Consider the following 16,669-nt stretch of genomic DNA (forward strand, 5'->3'; position numbering starts at 1 on the left):
GGAACATGTGGGAGCCATCATGGGTATCCAGATCCCGCTGTTGGTTATTGGCCGGAGAGTTGTCTCGGTCATGTCTGCATGGTTCCCGAACCCGTAGGGTCTACACACTTAAGGATCGGTGACGCTAGAGTTGTTATGAGAAATAGTATGTGGTTACCGAAGGTAGTTCGGAGTCCCGGATGAGATCCCGGACGTCACGAGGAGTTCCGGAATGGTCCGGCGGTGAAGATCGATATATTGGACGAATGGTATTGGAGTCCGGAAGTGTTCCGAAGGTACCAGGCTATGGCCAGCATAATCGAAAGGTGTTTCGGGAGCCCCGGCAAGTGTTGGAGGGCCTCATGGGCCAAAGGGGAAGGGGCAAACCAGCCCACTAAGGGTTGGTGCGCCCCCACACCCTTTCCTACGTTACATGGGAAGGTGGGGCGCCTCCACCTGGCTTGGGAGGCAAGCCTCCACCTGCTTGGCTTGGGGGGCAAGTTTCCCTAGGATTTTCCCTAGGAAGATCCAATCTGCCTAGCCGCCGCCCCCTAGGGGAAACCCTAGGGCGCCTCCCCCTCTCCCCTTGCCCCTATATATAGTGGAGGGGTGGGAGGGCAGCGGTGACCTCTTCCCTGGCGCAGCCCTCCCTCCTCCTACCTTCTCCTCCTCCTCCATGGTGCTTGGCGAAGCCCTGCCGGAGAACCACGAGCTCCACCACCACCACGCCGTCGTGCTGACGGAGCTCTCCCTCAACTTCTCCTCTCCCCTTGCTGGATCAAGAAGGAGGAGACGTCCCCGGGCTGTACGTGTGTTGAACGCGGAGGTGCCGTCCGTTCGGCACTAGGATCATCGGTGATTTGGATCACGACGAGTACGACTCCATCAACCCCGTTCTCTTGAACGCTTCCGCTTAGCGATCTACAAGGGTATGTAGATCCACTCCTCCCTCGTTGCTAGATGACTCCATAGATAGATCTTGGTGACACGTAGGAAAATTTTGAATTTCTGCTACGTTCCCCAACAGTGGCATCATGAGCTAGGTCTATGCGTAGTTACTATGCACGAGTAGAACACAAAGTAGTTGTGGGCGTTGATTTTGTCCAATATGCTTACCGTTACTAGTCCAATCTTGATTCGGCGACATTGTGGGATGAAGCGGCCCGGACCAACCTTACACGTACGCTTACGTGAGACCGGTTCCACCGACTAACATGCACTAGTTGCATAAGGTGGCTGGCGGGTGTCTGTCTCTCCCACTTTAGTCGAATTGGATTTGATGAAAAGGGTCCTTATGAAGGATAAATAGCAATTGGCATATCACGTTGTGGTTTTGCGTAGGTAAGAAACGTTCTTGCTAGAAACCCATAGCAGCCACGTAAAACATGCAAACAACAATTAGAGGACGTCTAACTTGTTTTTGCAGGGTATGCTATGTGATGTGATATGGCCAAAGGATGTGATGAATGATATATGTGATGTATGAGATGATCATGTTCTTGTAATAGGAATCACGACTTGCATGTCGATGAGTATGACAACCGGCAGGAGCCATAGGAGTTGTCTTAATTTATTTATGACCTGTGTGTCAACATAAACGTCATGTAATTACTTTACTTTATTGCTAATCGTTAGCTGTAGTAGTAGAAGTAATAGTTGGCGAGACAACTTCATGAAGACACGATGATGGAGATCATGATGATGGAGATCATGGTGTCATGCCGGTAACGATGATCATGGAGCCCCGAAGATGGAGATCAAAAGGAGCACTATGATATTGGCCATATCATGTCACTATTTGATTGCATGTGATGTTTATCATGTTTATACATCTTATTTGCTTAGTACGACGGTAGTAAATAAGATGATCCCTAATTAAAATTTCAAGAAAGTGTTCCCCCTAACTGTGCACCGTTGCGACAATTCGTTGTTTCGAAGCACCACGTGATGATCGGGTGTGATAGATTCTAACGTTCACATACAACGGGTGTAAGCCAGATTTACACACGCGAAACACTTAGGTTGACTTGACGAGCCTAGCATGTGTACAGACATGGCCTCGGAACACAGAAGACCGAAAGGTCGAGCATGAGTCGTATAGAAGATACGATCAACATGAAGATGTTCACCGACGTTGACTGGTCCGTCTCACGTGATGATCGGACACGGCCTAGTTGACTCGGATCATGTAATCACTTAGATGACTGGAGGGATGTCTATCTGAGTGGGAGTTCGTAAGATGAACTTAATTATCCTGAACATAGTCAAAAGGTCTTCGCAAATTATGTCGTAGCTTACGCTTTAGTTCTACTAAGATATGTTCCTAGAGAAAATTTAGTTGAAAGTTGATAGTAGCAATTACGCGGACTGGGTCCGTAAACTGAGGATTGTCCTCATTGCTTCATAGAAGGCTTATGTCCTTAATGCACGGCTCAGTGTGCTGAACCTCGAACGTTGTCTGTGAATGTTGCGAACATCTGACATACACATTTTTGATAACTACGTGATAGTTCAGTTAAACGGTTTAGAGTTGAGGCACCGAAGACGTTTTGAAACATCGCGAAACATATGAGATGTTTTGAGGGCTGAAATTGGGATTTCAGGCTTGTGCCCACGTCAAGAGGTATAAGACCTCCGACGTTTTTTTCTTAACCTGCAAACTAAGGGAGAAAAGCTCAATTGTTGAGCTTGTGCTCAAATTGTCTGAATACAACAATCATTTGAATCAAGTGGGAGTTGATCTTCCAGATGAGATAGTGATGTTTCTCCGAAGTAATTACCACCAAGCTGCTAGAGCTTCGTGATGAACTATAATATATCAGGGACATATATGATGATCCTTGAGATATTCGCGATGTTTGACACCACAAAAGTAGAAATCAAGAAGGAGCATCAATTGTTGATGGTTGGTGAAACCACTAGTTTCAAGAAGGGCAAGGGCAAGAAGGGATACTTCGTGAAATGGCAAATCAGCTGCTGCTCTAGTGAAGAAACCCAAAGTTGAACCCAAACCCGAGACTAAGTGCTTCTATAATAAGGGGAACAGCCACTGGAGCAGAATTACCCTAGATATTTGGTAGATTAGAAGGATGGCAAGGTCGATAGAAGTATATTGGATATACATTGTGTTGATGTGTACTTTACTAGTACTCCTAGTAGCACCAGGGTATTAGATACCGGTTCGGTTGCTAAGTGTTAGTAACTCGAAATAAAAGCTACGGAATAAACGGAGACTAGCTAAAGGTGAGCTGACGATATGTGTTGGAAGTGTTTCCAATGTTGATATGATCAAGCATCGCACGCTCCCTCTACCATCGAGATTGGTGTTAAACCTAAATAATTGTTATTTGGTGTTTGCGTTGAGCATAGACATGATTGGATTATGACTATCGCAATACGGTTATTCATTTAAGGAGAATAATGGTTACTCTGTTTATTTGAATAATACCTTCAATGGTCTTGCACCTAAAATGAATGGTTTATTGAATCTCGATCGTAGTGATACACATGTTCATGCCAAAAGATATAAGATAGTAATGATAGTACCACCTACTTGTGGCACTGCCACTTAAGTCATATCGGTATAAAACGCATGAAGAAGCTCCATGTTGATGGATCTTTGGCTCACTCGTTTTTGAAAAGTTTGAGACATGCGAACCATGTCCATTGGTGTATATGCATGAAGAAACTCCATGCAAATGGACCGTTTGGACTCACTTGATTTTTGAATCACTTGAGACATGCAAAATATACCACATGGGCAAGATGACTGAAAGCCTCGGTTTCAGTAAAATGGAACTAGAAAGCAACTTGTTGGAAGTAATACATTTTGATGTGTGCAGTCCAATGAGTGCTGAGGCGTGTAGTGGATATCGTTATATTCTTACTTCACAGATGATTTGAGTAGATGTTGAGTATATTTACTTGATGAATCACGAGTCTGAATTATTGGAAGGTTCAAGTAATTTCAGGGTGAAGTTGAAAGATCGTCGTGACAAGAGGATAAAATATCTATGATATGATCATAGAGATGAATATCTGAATTATGAGTTTGGCACAGAATTAAGACATTGTGGAAATTGTTTCACAACTAATACAGCCTGGAACACCATAGTGTGATGGTGTGTCCGAACATCATAACTGCACCCTATTGGATATGATGCATACCATGATGTCTCTTATCGAATTACCACAATAGTTTATGGGTTAGGCATTAGAGACAACCACATTCACTTTAAATAGGGCACCACGTAATTCCGATGAGATGACACCGTATGAACTATGGTTTAGAGAAACCTAAGCTGTCATTTCTTAAAAGTTTGAGGCTGCGACGCTTATGTGAAAAGTTTCAGGCCGATAAGCTCGAACCCAAAGCGGATAAATGCATCTTCATAGGACACCCAAAATAGTTGGTATACCTCCTGTCTCAGATCCGAAAGCAATAAGGGATTGTTTCTAGAATCGGGTCCTTTCTCGAGGAAAAGTTTCTCTCGAAAGAATTGAGTGGGAGGATGGTGGAGACTTGATGAGGTTATTGAACCATCTCTTCAACTAGTGTGTGGCAAGGCACAGGAAGTTGTTCCTGTGGCACCTACACCAATTGAAGTGGAAGCTTATGATAGTGATCATGAGACTTCGGATCAAGTCACTCCCAAACCTCGTAGGATGACAAGGATGCGTACTACTTCTGAGTGGTACGTAATCCTGTCTTGGAAGTCATGTTGCTAGACAACAATGAGCCTACAAGCTATGGAGAAGCGATGGTGGGCCCGGATTCCGATAAATGGCTCGTGCCATATAATCCGAGAGAGGATCCATGTATGAAAACAAAGTGTAGACTTTGGCAGAACGGCTCGATGGTCGCGGGGCTGTTGAGTACAGATGGATTTTAAAAGGAAGACGGACAATGATGGTAAATGTCACCATTAAGAAAGCTCGACTTGTCGTTAAGATGTTTCCCGACAAGTCCAAGGAGTTGACTACGATGAGACTTTCTCACCCGTAGCGATGCTAAGAGTCTGTTGGAATTATATTAGCAGTCACTGCATTATTTATGAAATCTTGCAGATAGGATGTCAAAACATTGTTTCCTCGACGATATTCTTGAGGAAAGGTTGTATGTGATACAAACCGGAAGGTTTTGTCAATCCTGAAAGATGCTAATAAGTATGCAAAGCTCTAGCAATCCTTCTGAGGACTGGAGTAAGCATCTCGGAGTTGGAATGTATGCTTTGATGAGATGATCAAAGATTTTGGGTGTATACAAAGTTTATGAGAAACTTGTATTTCCAAAGAAGTGAGTGGGAGCACTATAGAATTTCTGATGAATATATGTTGTTGACATATTGTTGATCAGAAATGACGTAGAATTTCTGGAAAGCATATAGGGTTATTTGGAAAGTGTTTTTCAATGGAAAGCCTGGATTAAGCTACTTGAACATTGAGCATCAAGATCTATAAGGATAGATCAAAACGCTTAATGGTACTTTCAAATGAGCACATACCTTGACATGATCTTGAAGGTGTTCAAGATGGATCAGTCAAAGAAGGAGTTCTTGCCTGAGTTGTAAGGTATGAAGTTAAGACTTAAAGCTCGACCACGGCAGAAGAGAGAGAAAGGACGAAGGTCGTCCCCTATGCTTAAGACATAGGCCCTACAGTATGCTATGCTGTGTACCGCGCCTGAAATGTGCCTTGCCATGAGTCAGCCAAGGGGTACAAGAGTGATCCAAGAATGGATCACAAGACAGCGGTCAAATTTATCCTTAGTAACTAGTGGACTAAGGAATTTTCTTGATTATGGAGGTGGTAAAAGAGTTCGTCATAAAGGGTTACGCCGATGCAAGCTTAACACCTATCCGGATAGCTCTGAGTAGAGATACCGGATACGTATAATGGAGCAACAATTTAGAATAAGCTCCAAGTAGAACGGTTATTTGAAATGGCTCCAAATGTAGCGTAGTAGTTGCATCTACAAGATGACATAGAAATTTGCGAAGTACATACGGATCTGAATGTTGCAGACCCGTTGACTAAAACCTCTCTCACAAGCAACATGATCAAACCCAGAACACATCGAGTGTTAATCACATAGTGATGTGAACTAGATTATCGACTCTAGTAAACTCTTTGGATGTTGGTCACATGGCGATGTGACCTATGAGTGTTAATCACATGGCGATGTGAACTAGATTATTGACTCTAGTGCAAGTGGAAGACTGTTGGAAATATGCTCTAGAGGCAATAACAAATTAGTTATTATTATATTTCCTTGTTCATGATAATCGTTTATTATCCATGCTATAATTGTATTGATAGGAAACTCAGATACATGTGTGGATACATAGACAACACCATGTCCCTAGTAAGCCTCTAGTTGACTAGCTCGTTGATCAATAGATGGTTACGGTTTCCTGACCATGGACATTTGATGTCGTTGATAACGGGATCACATCATTAGGAGAATGATGTGATGGACAAGACCCAATCCTAAGCATAGCACAAGATCGTGTAGTTCGTATGCTAAAGCTTTTCTAATGTCAAGTATCATTTCCTTAGACTATGAGATTGTGCAACTCCCGGATACCGTAGGAGTGCTTTGGGTGTGCCAAACGTCACAACGTAACTGGGTGGCTATAAAGGTACACTACAGGTATCTCCGAAAGTGTCTGTTGGGTTGGCACGAATCGAGACTGGGATTTGTCACTCCGTGTGACGGAGAGGTATCTCTGGGCCCACTCGGTAGGACATCATCATAATGTGCACAATGTGACCAAGGAGTTGATCACGGGATGATGTGTTACGGAACAAGTAAAGAGACTTGCCGGTAACGAGATTGAACAAGGTATCGGATACCGACGATCGAATCTCGGGCAAGTACAATACCGCTGGAGAAAGGGAATTGAATACAGGATTGATTGAATCCTCGACATCGTGGTTCATCCGATGAGATCAACGTGGAACATGTGGGAGCCATCATGGGTATCCAGATCCCGCTGTTGGTTATTGGCCGGAGAGTTGTCTCGGTCATGTCTACATGGTTCCCGAACCCGTAGGGTCTACACACTTAAGGTTCGGTGACGCTAAAGTTGTTATGGGAAATAGTATGTGGTTACTGAAGGTAGTTCGGAGTCCCGGATGAGATCCCGGACGTCGCGAGGAGTTCCGGAATGGTCCGGCGGTGAAGATCGATATATTGGACGAAGGGTATTGGAGTCCGGAAGTGTTCCAGAGGTACCAGGCTATGGCCAGCATGACCGAAAGGTGTTTCGGGAGCCCCGGCAAGTGTTGGAGGGCCTCATGGGCCAAAGGGGAAGGGGCAAACCAGCCCACTAAGGGTTGGTGCGCCCCCACACCCTTTCCTACGTTACATGGGGAGGTGGGGCGCCTCCACCTGGCTTGGGAGGCAAGCCTCCACCTGCTTGGCTTGGGGGGCAAGTCTCCCTAGGATTTTCCCTAGGGAGATCCAATCTGCCTAGCCGCCGCCCCCTAGGGGAAACCCTAGGGCGCCTCCCCCTCTCCCCTTGCCCCTATATATAGTGGAGGGGTGGGAGGGCAGCGGTGACCTCTTCCCTGGCGCAGCCCTCCCTCCTCCTACCTCCTCCTCCTCCATGGTGCTTGGCGAAGCCCTGCCGGAGAACCACGAGCTCCACCACCACCACCACGCCGTCGTGCTGACGGAGCTCTCCCTCAACTTCTCCTCCCCCCTTGCTGGATCAAGAAGGAGGAGACGTCCCCGGGCTGTACGTGTGTTGAACGCGGAGGTGCCGTCCGTTCGGCACTAGGATTATCGGTGATTTGGATCACGACGAGTACGACTCCATCAACCCCGTTCTCTTGAACGCTTCCGCTTAGCGATCTACAAGGGTATGTAGATCCACTCCTCCCTCGTTGCTAGATGACTCCATAGATAGATCTTGGTGACACATAGGAAAATTTTGAATTTCTGCTACGTTCCCCAACACTGGCAACAAAGAAAACCTCGACAAATCTTGTTCATGGCCGTCAGGGTTTTGGCAGGAAGGTCCAAAGCCATCATCGCATGGATGGGCATTGCACACAGTACCGAAAGCACCAAAGTAAGCCTACCGCTCTTCGGCATGAGGGCCGCCTTCCACCTTGGCAAGCAGTTTGCCATTTGATCTACCAGGTACTGAAGCTGAGCCGCAGATTGTTTCCTTAGAGACAGGGGCAACCCAAGATACTTCACAGGGAAAGATCCAACTGGACACCCCAGCTGCTGACTCGCAAAAGCAATGCTCTGCTCCGAACATCGTATCGGCAGCGCAGCCGATTTGCTCATGTTAATGTGCAGACCCGAAGCCTCTCCAAATAGGTCAAAAATGCACTTGCAGATAGCAAGTTCCATAGGCTCCGGCTTGGTAAACAGGACGACATCATCCACAAAAATTGAGATCCTCTTCTTCAACCCTGATGCCGCCAACGGCTGTAAGAACCCACGCTGGGTAGTCCACTCAAAGAGTCGGTGCAGTGGCTCCATAATGAGGATGAAAAGCATTGGTGAGACGGGATCGCCCTGCCGCAAGCCCTTGCAGTTGTATATAGTTGCACCCGCGTCACCATTCACCATGATGCGTGTAGTGGACTTAGCTAGGATTCCACACACCCATGATCTCCACTTGGTGCCAAAACCTAGCTGCTCCATGACCTCCAGCAGAAAGGGCCATTGTACCGAGTCGAAAGCTTTGGAGATATCGAGCTTCAAGAGAACAGTAGGGTTCCTCAACGCATGCAAGCGCCTGGCCATGCTCTGAACTAGCATGAAATTGTCATGCAGTGATCTACCTCTGACAAAAGCGCTTTGATGATTTCCAACCAAGTTTGGCAGCTCCAGCCGAGCCTGGAGGCAAGCAGCTTCTCGAAGATCTTGACTGCCCCATGGACTAAGCTAATGGGCCGAAAATCCCCCACATCTAAAGCACCCTCCTTCTTCGGTAACAGGGACACAAGGGATTTATTGATTGTTGCCAACCCTCTCACATCACCATTGTATAGGCATGTCATTGCTGCCATGAAGTCCTCCCTTATGATATGCCAACAAGTGGCATAAAAACGGCTCGTGAATCCTTCCGGCCCTGGTGCTTTATCCGGAGGCATTGACTTAATCACCTTCTCTACTTCCTCCATTGAAAAGGGCTCCTCTAGGTGCGCAAGGTCCAGCCGTGGCAAACCTAGGGCCTCCAAGTTAAGCGCGTGCCTCCTCGTTTCACAGGAGCCAAAGATCTCACTATAGTAATCATCCACCGCAGCCGCCACACTGTCCCGTCCTGAGAAGATGTTCCCATTGTGCCGTACCATCCTGATGGTGTTCTTTCTCTGCCGATGACTTGCTTGCCGGTGGAACAACCTGGTATTGCCATCCCACTCTCGTAGCTGAAGCAACCTCGACCTCTGCCGAGCAATAGAACGTTCAAGAGAGCACAAGCCCAGCAGCTTCCTTTTCAGGCACTTACGGAGCCCCAGCTCGGCCTCAGAAAGTTGACGATCATCCATGGCGATATCCAGGCGATTAATCACCTCCAATGCAATGCGTATTTGCAGGTTCACATTGCCAATCCATTTGTCACTCCACCTCTGGAGAGCCCGGGCCGTGGCTTTCAACTTATCATGCAACGTGAGGTAAGCATTAGACGCCACCGGGACCGAGTTCCACGCTGCATGCACAGTATCCATGACACCTTCCGCCTTCACCCAAAATGATTCGAATTTGAATCTCCTGCGCATGTGCACCTCCATATTCATGTCCAGGACCAACGGGCAGTGGTCCAAGACGGCGGTACCCAACGCCGAGAGGAAACATGTGGGAAATGCTTCATCCCATTCGTTGGACATGAAAACATGGTCGATCTTCTCAAGCGTTGCATGCTGTCGCTCATTCGACCACGTGTAGCGCCTACCATTAAGGTACAACTCCTTCAACTCAAGCATATTTAGCTTAGCCCGAAATCTACCCATCATTCTGCGGTTAATCGACGAGTTGCTTTCATCCTCCTGGTTGACCAGCAAGTTAAAGTCGCCGGCCACGAGCCACGGACTAGCATGCAGGTCTCTAATATCCACCAATTCCTGAAGGAAATCCACCTTCTCCCTCTCATCATTAGGGCCATACACACATGTGAGCCACCATTCTTGATCGTCACCTGTCTTGACTAACGCCGTTAGTGTGTTATCTGTATAGTGCGGGTTTGAAAGTTGGGTAATTGAATCATCCCAAGCCACCAAAATTCCACCACGAGTCCCAGCCGCCGGCAGGTAGAAGAATTGCCCAAATTTATTGCCAAGGCACTGTTGTACAACTGACAGGGAAACTTCTTGCAACTTCGTTTCTTGCAAGCACACAATGGCCGGATTTACCGATGCAACTACTTGAAACACTGCATTCCGACGGGCCAGAGCATTAAGGCCCCGGACATTCCACACAATCACATTGAGAGGCTGTGCATTCATTGATCACACACTACCAAGCCACCCAACCCACACGTGGGCGATCTACACTGCAGCCTCCGCTGCCTCCTCCATAAGCGGCGATGCCGGCGACTCCCAACCAAACAACACCAACACAGCGGCAATGTGAGCATCCGAGAGAGGGCGGGAGAACAAGTCGACGTACATCCTAAGGGCTTCCTCAGAGATCACCTCCCCCTCATGCGCAAGACACAACTTGCGTATGAGGACTTGCTGCTGCCGGTGGTCGCATGCTTCGCAATCCTCGCGCTTCTCCGCGCCGGTGCCACGTCCAGTTTCCTCTTCTTTGCAGGTTTGGCACCCTTGGTGGCTGGAGCTCGACTCTCCGGCCTTGGCAGAATGGGCGAAAGCGATCGCTGCGTCTCCATGCAGAGCACATCCACATTAGCCTGCACCGGGCACACAAACGCCTGCGACATCGGTGTGCATGGAATCGCAGCCAACGTCCCGACCGGCTCTAACACGTCCACATCCTCACGTGCTGGCGTGCATGGGCACGTCTCATCCCCATGCAAAGCCCCATCCTCCGATAGGCTCACCATAAAGAAATCCCAAGGCCGGGAAGGCCCACCGTCCTGATTGGACAACACCTCGCCCGACAGTTCAAGCAGCATTGACCCCACCTGGATCGAACCGACACGATCCTTATCGCTTCCTGGCGACCAATCCACAAGGTTCTCCTCTCCTGTAGAGATCCGTCCCGAACCCTGGCGCCCATCACGCGACCTCCACTGGAAAGCTGCACCGAGGCGGGGGAAGCAGCGGGCCCAGCTAGCCCAGCCGTCTGTGGCACCCACCTGAGGCGGCCGTTTGAACGACGCGCCTGACCGCCGAAGACCCGACCATGGAGGCCGCATAACCACCTGAACCTCCCGAGCCACCATTGCTGCCAGCCCCGCCACCCGAATGCCTGTCGACGCCATGGCGCGCTTGCCAGTCGTCATTCCCCGACGGCGACGAAGGCGGTGGCGGCGGCGGCGGCGGATGCGGGTCATCCACCTCCTGATCATCCACCTGTTCTGGCTCCCCCAGAATAGCGATGTCAACAGGGTACCAGAGTGCGGAAGCACACCGGGCAGCCGGCCAGCGACGACGACGACTGCCCTCCTCCACGGCCCAGAGCGAGCGTCTCGGCTCGTCGATGTAGAGCAGACGGCGCCGTGGGATCCTCTCCGGGCGGTCCGTACGCAACCAAACTCTGAAGTCTGCCATGTCGTGCCTTCTCGCTGTACTGTCATCCACCGCCACCACGAAACCCAGGCCACGCAAGATCACTGCCGCCGTCCTCTGGCACCATGCATGCGCCGGGATGCCCCGAAGCGAGACAGGGACTAGGAAAGGCAGGTTAACTGCCGTGGCCTGAGCTTGACGAATCCACGGGCGAAGCTTGAGCTCGAACCAGGATGCCGACGCCCTCCCAGCGCGCACCATACGCTCCCGGAGTGCCCCATCACCACAGAGCACGAGGAAATCCTCCGGGTAGTACGGGCGGATGGACATGTCTGCCGGGCCAATGGCGAATTCCCGATGAAGCGCCTCGGCAGCAGACGCCAAATCCACCGACGGGCGGGTGCCGGTGACCGTGACGAGCACCGCACGCGCAAGCTCCGCCTCCATACTCCAGATATCCTCCGAAGCCTCCAAGAAACAAACTTCCACCAAGTCCACAGGGTCACGCACCCCAGGCACCACATCAGCCCCGCCGGCAGCGATGAACGGGACGGAGAAGTCCGGACCGGAGCCGCGAGCAGAGACAGCCTGCCCCGTGCGCGCCCCCGGAGAGGGCTGCGCCCGCACCACATCAGCCCACATCCTGACGGCACCCGGCGGAGGAGGGCCCGGGGGAGGCGGCGGCAGAACGGGAGAAGATCCCCTCGGCGAAGCAGGGGGGGACGCGGCCGGACCTGCAGCGGACGGGGCCCTGGGACGAAGGGCCGGCGGCGGGCGCGGGGGCTGCTCCACCGGAGATGGACTGCGAGGACGAGTGCAGCCCCGAGAGATGTGCCCCACTCCGCGGCACCGCACGCAAAAGCTGGGATTCCGGCACTCCGCCGAGATATGCCCATCATCTTGGCCACAGTTGTAGCAGCAACCGAAAAGCTCCGCTGGCACACGGTACGCATGGGGGGGATGGGGCGCGGCAAGCGCACGCTGGAGATGACGGCGTCACGACTGGAAGGCAGGGCGAGCAGGCGGCGCGCGTGGACGGCGGCGCCTCTGGACCTGCCAGCCCCCCGCCGCCCGAGGTGAGGAGAGCCCTGACGAGGACGACCCCGACAGCGAGACCCGCGAGGCCATGGCCGAGCAGGCGGGGTCGGTCGCGGTGGTGGTGGTGGCGGTGGCCGCCGGAGCCGGAGTGGCTACCGGCGCAGAGCGCAGCGAAGAGGAGAGAGCGCCTTGATCGCTGATCAAGCCTCGTATGTGGATGCACCAGCCCAAAAGTATCAGCCGATGCTTTGACCAGGTAATAAACGGTTAGTGGAAAAATATCGACTGATCCTAACTTTATTCCTAGGACATTGTCCAATAGCTAATTTGGAAAAATAAATTGAGTCATAACGAACACAACACAAAGTCACAAATACGACACATTCGATCTTCTATATTGTACAGTGCAGATAATTCAAAAGGCTTGAGTGCTTGACAATGTACGATAACAACAAAAACTCGAACGTAAAGCAAACGAATTCATGCAGCAAGATAGAGTAGCAGGTACTTAGTTATTAATACAGTAAGTTTTTGCGGTCGGTTAGATCAGATGGGAGATGGTGCCGATGGCGGCGGGCTGCTGTTGTCGTCCCTGTAGAACTGCAGCACTGTGTAGATGGTCTGCATGACGGTCATGCCGAGGAGTAAGATGGCGGCGGCGAGGGAGAGAAACGCCCATGGGCTCCTGAAGTATGTGTGGATGAGGCTAGCGCGCCTAATGTTCCACGGCTTCCGCAAGTAGCCGTTCACCTGCCGCTGCACTGCGTCGAGCTCGCTGTTGGGATCGAGCATCACATCCCTGGAAATGGTGTTGAACAGCTTGGCCACAGCCTGGTCGCTGCCGATGGCGTTGTGGATGATACCCTTGGATCTCAGCAGCTCCACGTCCTTGGCGGAGTCGATGATGCTGTTCATGAAGAATACGTAGTCGGTCACGTCGTTGCCTGCGCCGACGTGCAGCCGCTCGAACGCCATCACGTTGAGGAACATGTACTCGGTGGAGTCGTCCACCGACACTGTCGGCATGCTCAGCATGCCGCTCCGAAACTGGATGTCGTGCAGGCTCAACGTCTTGCTCGGCTTGAACTGAATCCCGGCTTGGTAGAGCTTCAGTGCTGACCGGATGATGGCGTTGTCCTCCTCAATGTCCTGGGGGCTCCAGATTTGATGGCACTTACCAGTGAGCATGCTCCGGCGAAAGACATCCAGTGGGTGGAGCCCTAGGCCGATGCCTGGTGGAAATGGGCTAGATGATTGGGCTAGAAATTTCAGCACCATTCGGTTGATGAAGTCGTTCTTCTGGTCATCATCCATGCATGTAATCATCAGCATCCATTAGTTCAAGAGAAAGAGACACCATATATTACTCTCAAAATAGTGCAAATTTCATTTTTTTTCTAACTTTTGACAACAGTATTTGGAAGGCAGAGTAGTTAATAATTACCGGAGGCTTTCCACTCTCAACCTCAACGAGCTTCTGGAGCAGGAGTAGAGGTAGCTGGTTCTCGAGCATGAGCATGTCTCGCCGAATGTAGGGCACCATGTTGAGTATCCCGTGGGGGCTGAAGATGGGGTCGTTGTTTGCGTACTCGCCGACCAGCTTCCCGTCGGCGGCCGTGCACCTCATCAGCTCCAGCAGGAAGCAGCCGTCGAAGATCATCATGGCCAGGAACTGCTCCCTGCCAAGGCTGCGCCCCTCGCTGTGAAGGTCCATGTACGCGCCCTCCAGCTCCTCCGTGACCTCATCCACGACAGCCACGAAGTCGTCGAGCGGCCGGTCCGCGCGCCGTAGCAGCTGCCGCAATGCCCGGTGCTTGTGCTCCTCCATGTGGCGCAGGTCGCGGTGGCCGTGGTGGAAGGGGCCCAGCGACACCACCTGCGGCTGGTACGCCTTGCTCTTGATGTTGGTCATGCAGGGCGGCACGCGGTAGATGCAGTGAGGCTCCCACCGCGACACCTCCGCCGTCTTGTCGGCTTCCTTGAGCTTCTTCTCCACGTCCACCACCCACGTCCTCTTGCTTCTGTCGCCGCCGGCTGCCTCCATTGCGATTGATCTCTCCAAGATACAATGTGATTGCTATAGCTAGGATAGTAGATGTATGTGCGTGCAGGGGAGGTTAGCAGCTAGCTATATATAGACGTATAAAGATCATGCTCGCCATATACGTTGCCTATGCATAATGCAACAACGGTTACTTGCATTACATGCCACATTATAGTATGTTTATGTTATACTACCTTCATCCTGGTTTATTGGTTCCCTTCGTATTTTGTGTCAAATTTTAACTAAAGATTTAACTAACAAAATGTTAATGCATATTACCAAAAATTATGTCGTTGTTTTCTTATTTGAATATACTTTCTCATGGTATAATTTTTTATGACATGCATTAATATTTTGTTAGTTATATCTATTATTAAACTTAAACATTATGAAAAGGACCAATAAACCAGGACGGATGTAGTACTATTCTAGTACTCCCTCTGTTTTTATTTACTCCACATATTAGAGTTGACTAAAGTCAAACTTTGTAAAGTTTGACCAAATTTATAGAAAAGAATATAAATATTTACCATAATAAATCTATATGATATGGATGTACATTCAACAATGAATCTAATGGTATTGATTTGTTATTGTATATGTTAATATTTTTGTCTATAAACTTTGTCAAAGTTTACAAAGCTTGACTTTGACCAAAGCTAATATGCGAAGTAAATAAAAATGAAGGGAGTATATCAGAAAGGGGGCATGGTCAATTGTTCATTCCATGTGGCCCATACAAGATGCTAGGAAGCATCTGGCCGGAGCCCTGAGGAAGCGAGGAATATGTGCTTACGTCAAAGTAGCTGTTGTCGGGAATGATAACATATGGTACAGGATGGAGTGTGGAGTAGGGGAGCCATCGCATGCATTTGTTTTTCTATAGTTTGTGCTATTTATGAGTGGTACAAATCACTGCAGACAGGTGGACGCGTCGCGCCGTTGCGCCCAGATCGACCAAGACACGAACATGAGCAGAGGCGGTTTTCCGGTGATTTGTAGCACCGTGGTTGAGTAAATAGCATAAAATACCAAATTTAGAGTTAGGGTTACAGAAAACTACCATTTTCTTTCTAAATTCTCAAACATCTGTCACTATTTTGACTTGCTGTTCAAAAAAAACCAATGACCATGTGATATAAAATTGATCTGGTTTATGTCAGGTTGGGTCTACTCATAAACAAACCGTTTGTTGACTGTTTATTTCACCGATACTTAGAGCATCTCCAGCCGCGTCCATAGAAAGGACTCCCCTGGAGATTTTTTCGCGCCGGCGCCGAAAAAACGGCCCAGTCGCGCCCACAGGAGCCCGATTTTCGCCGACCTGGGCAGAAATCAGCGCCGGCGGACCCAGGCCGAACCGGGCGCGCTGGGGGGCGCCCGGGGGCGCCGGGGCGACTTGTTTTGGCATGAAACAGCCGCGGGCCCGCCGAATCAGCGAGACGGGCGCTTCGTCGCCCTCATCGCCTCGGTTCCCGTGGGAATCAATGCCAAGGCTGCCGCGCTGCCGCCGCCGGTCAGCCTTGCCATTGATTCCTCACAGGCGACGCGTCACGGGGCGGCGCGCCGACGCCTCCCCTCCCGCGCACGCGTACACACGGGCGCGACTATATAAGCCGGTGGCCTCCCTCGTCTCTGGCCACACCAGCCCTAGCCGCCGAGCTCTACCTCTCCCGTGCGCCGCCGCCGAGCCCTCCCTCTCCCTCTCCCGATGGCCGAACGTTTCCCCGGCGACGAGGCGGCGGCCAACGGCTTAGGCCGCCGCTCTCTCCGCGAACAGGAGTCGTGGCTCCTGTTCGAGGCCAACATCCCGGCGCCGTCGGACATGCACGCCGGCCGACGGGGTGGAGGCTCAGCAACGGGGGAGTGCACATTCCCCCGTTGCCCGACGCCGTGGCGCGCCCCTCCTACTTCACTGCCGAGGTAGAGACGTGCGCTCCTCCCTCACCGACG

The 16,669-nt window shown here is 50.4% G+C and overlaps 1 protein-coding gene across 1 annotated transcript; it reads right to left on the minus strand.

Moving 5' to 3' along the window:
- Positions 1-10,488: 10,488 nt before the first annotated feature.
- On the minus strand, positions 10,489-14,716 carry LOC123129318 (UPF0481 protein At3g47200). Its single transcript, XM_044549532.1, has 4 exons — positions 14,117-14,716; positions 13,265-13,971; positions 11,262-11,368; positions 10,489-10,820 (listed from the first exon to the last, which is right to left on the minus strand). Exons 1-4 carry the CDS (start codon positions 14,714-14,716, stop codon positions 10,489-10,491), a joined length of 1,746 nt encoding a protein of 581 aa, XP_044405467.1.
- Positions 14,717-16,669: the final 1,953 nt, after the last annotated feature.

Source organism: Triticum aestivum, chromosome 6A (genome assembly GCF_018294505.1).
Source record: "Triticum aestivum cultivar Chinese Spring chromosome 6A, IWGSC CS RefSeq v2.1, whole genome shotgun sequence".
In the NCBI taxonomy this organism is placed as follows: domain Eukaryota; kingdom Viridiplantae; phylum Streptophyta; class Magnoliopsida; order Poales; family Poaceae; genus Triticum; species Triticum aestivum.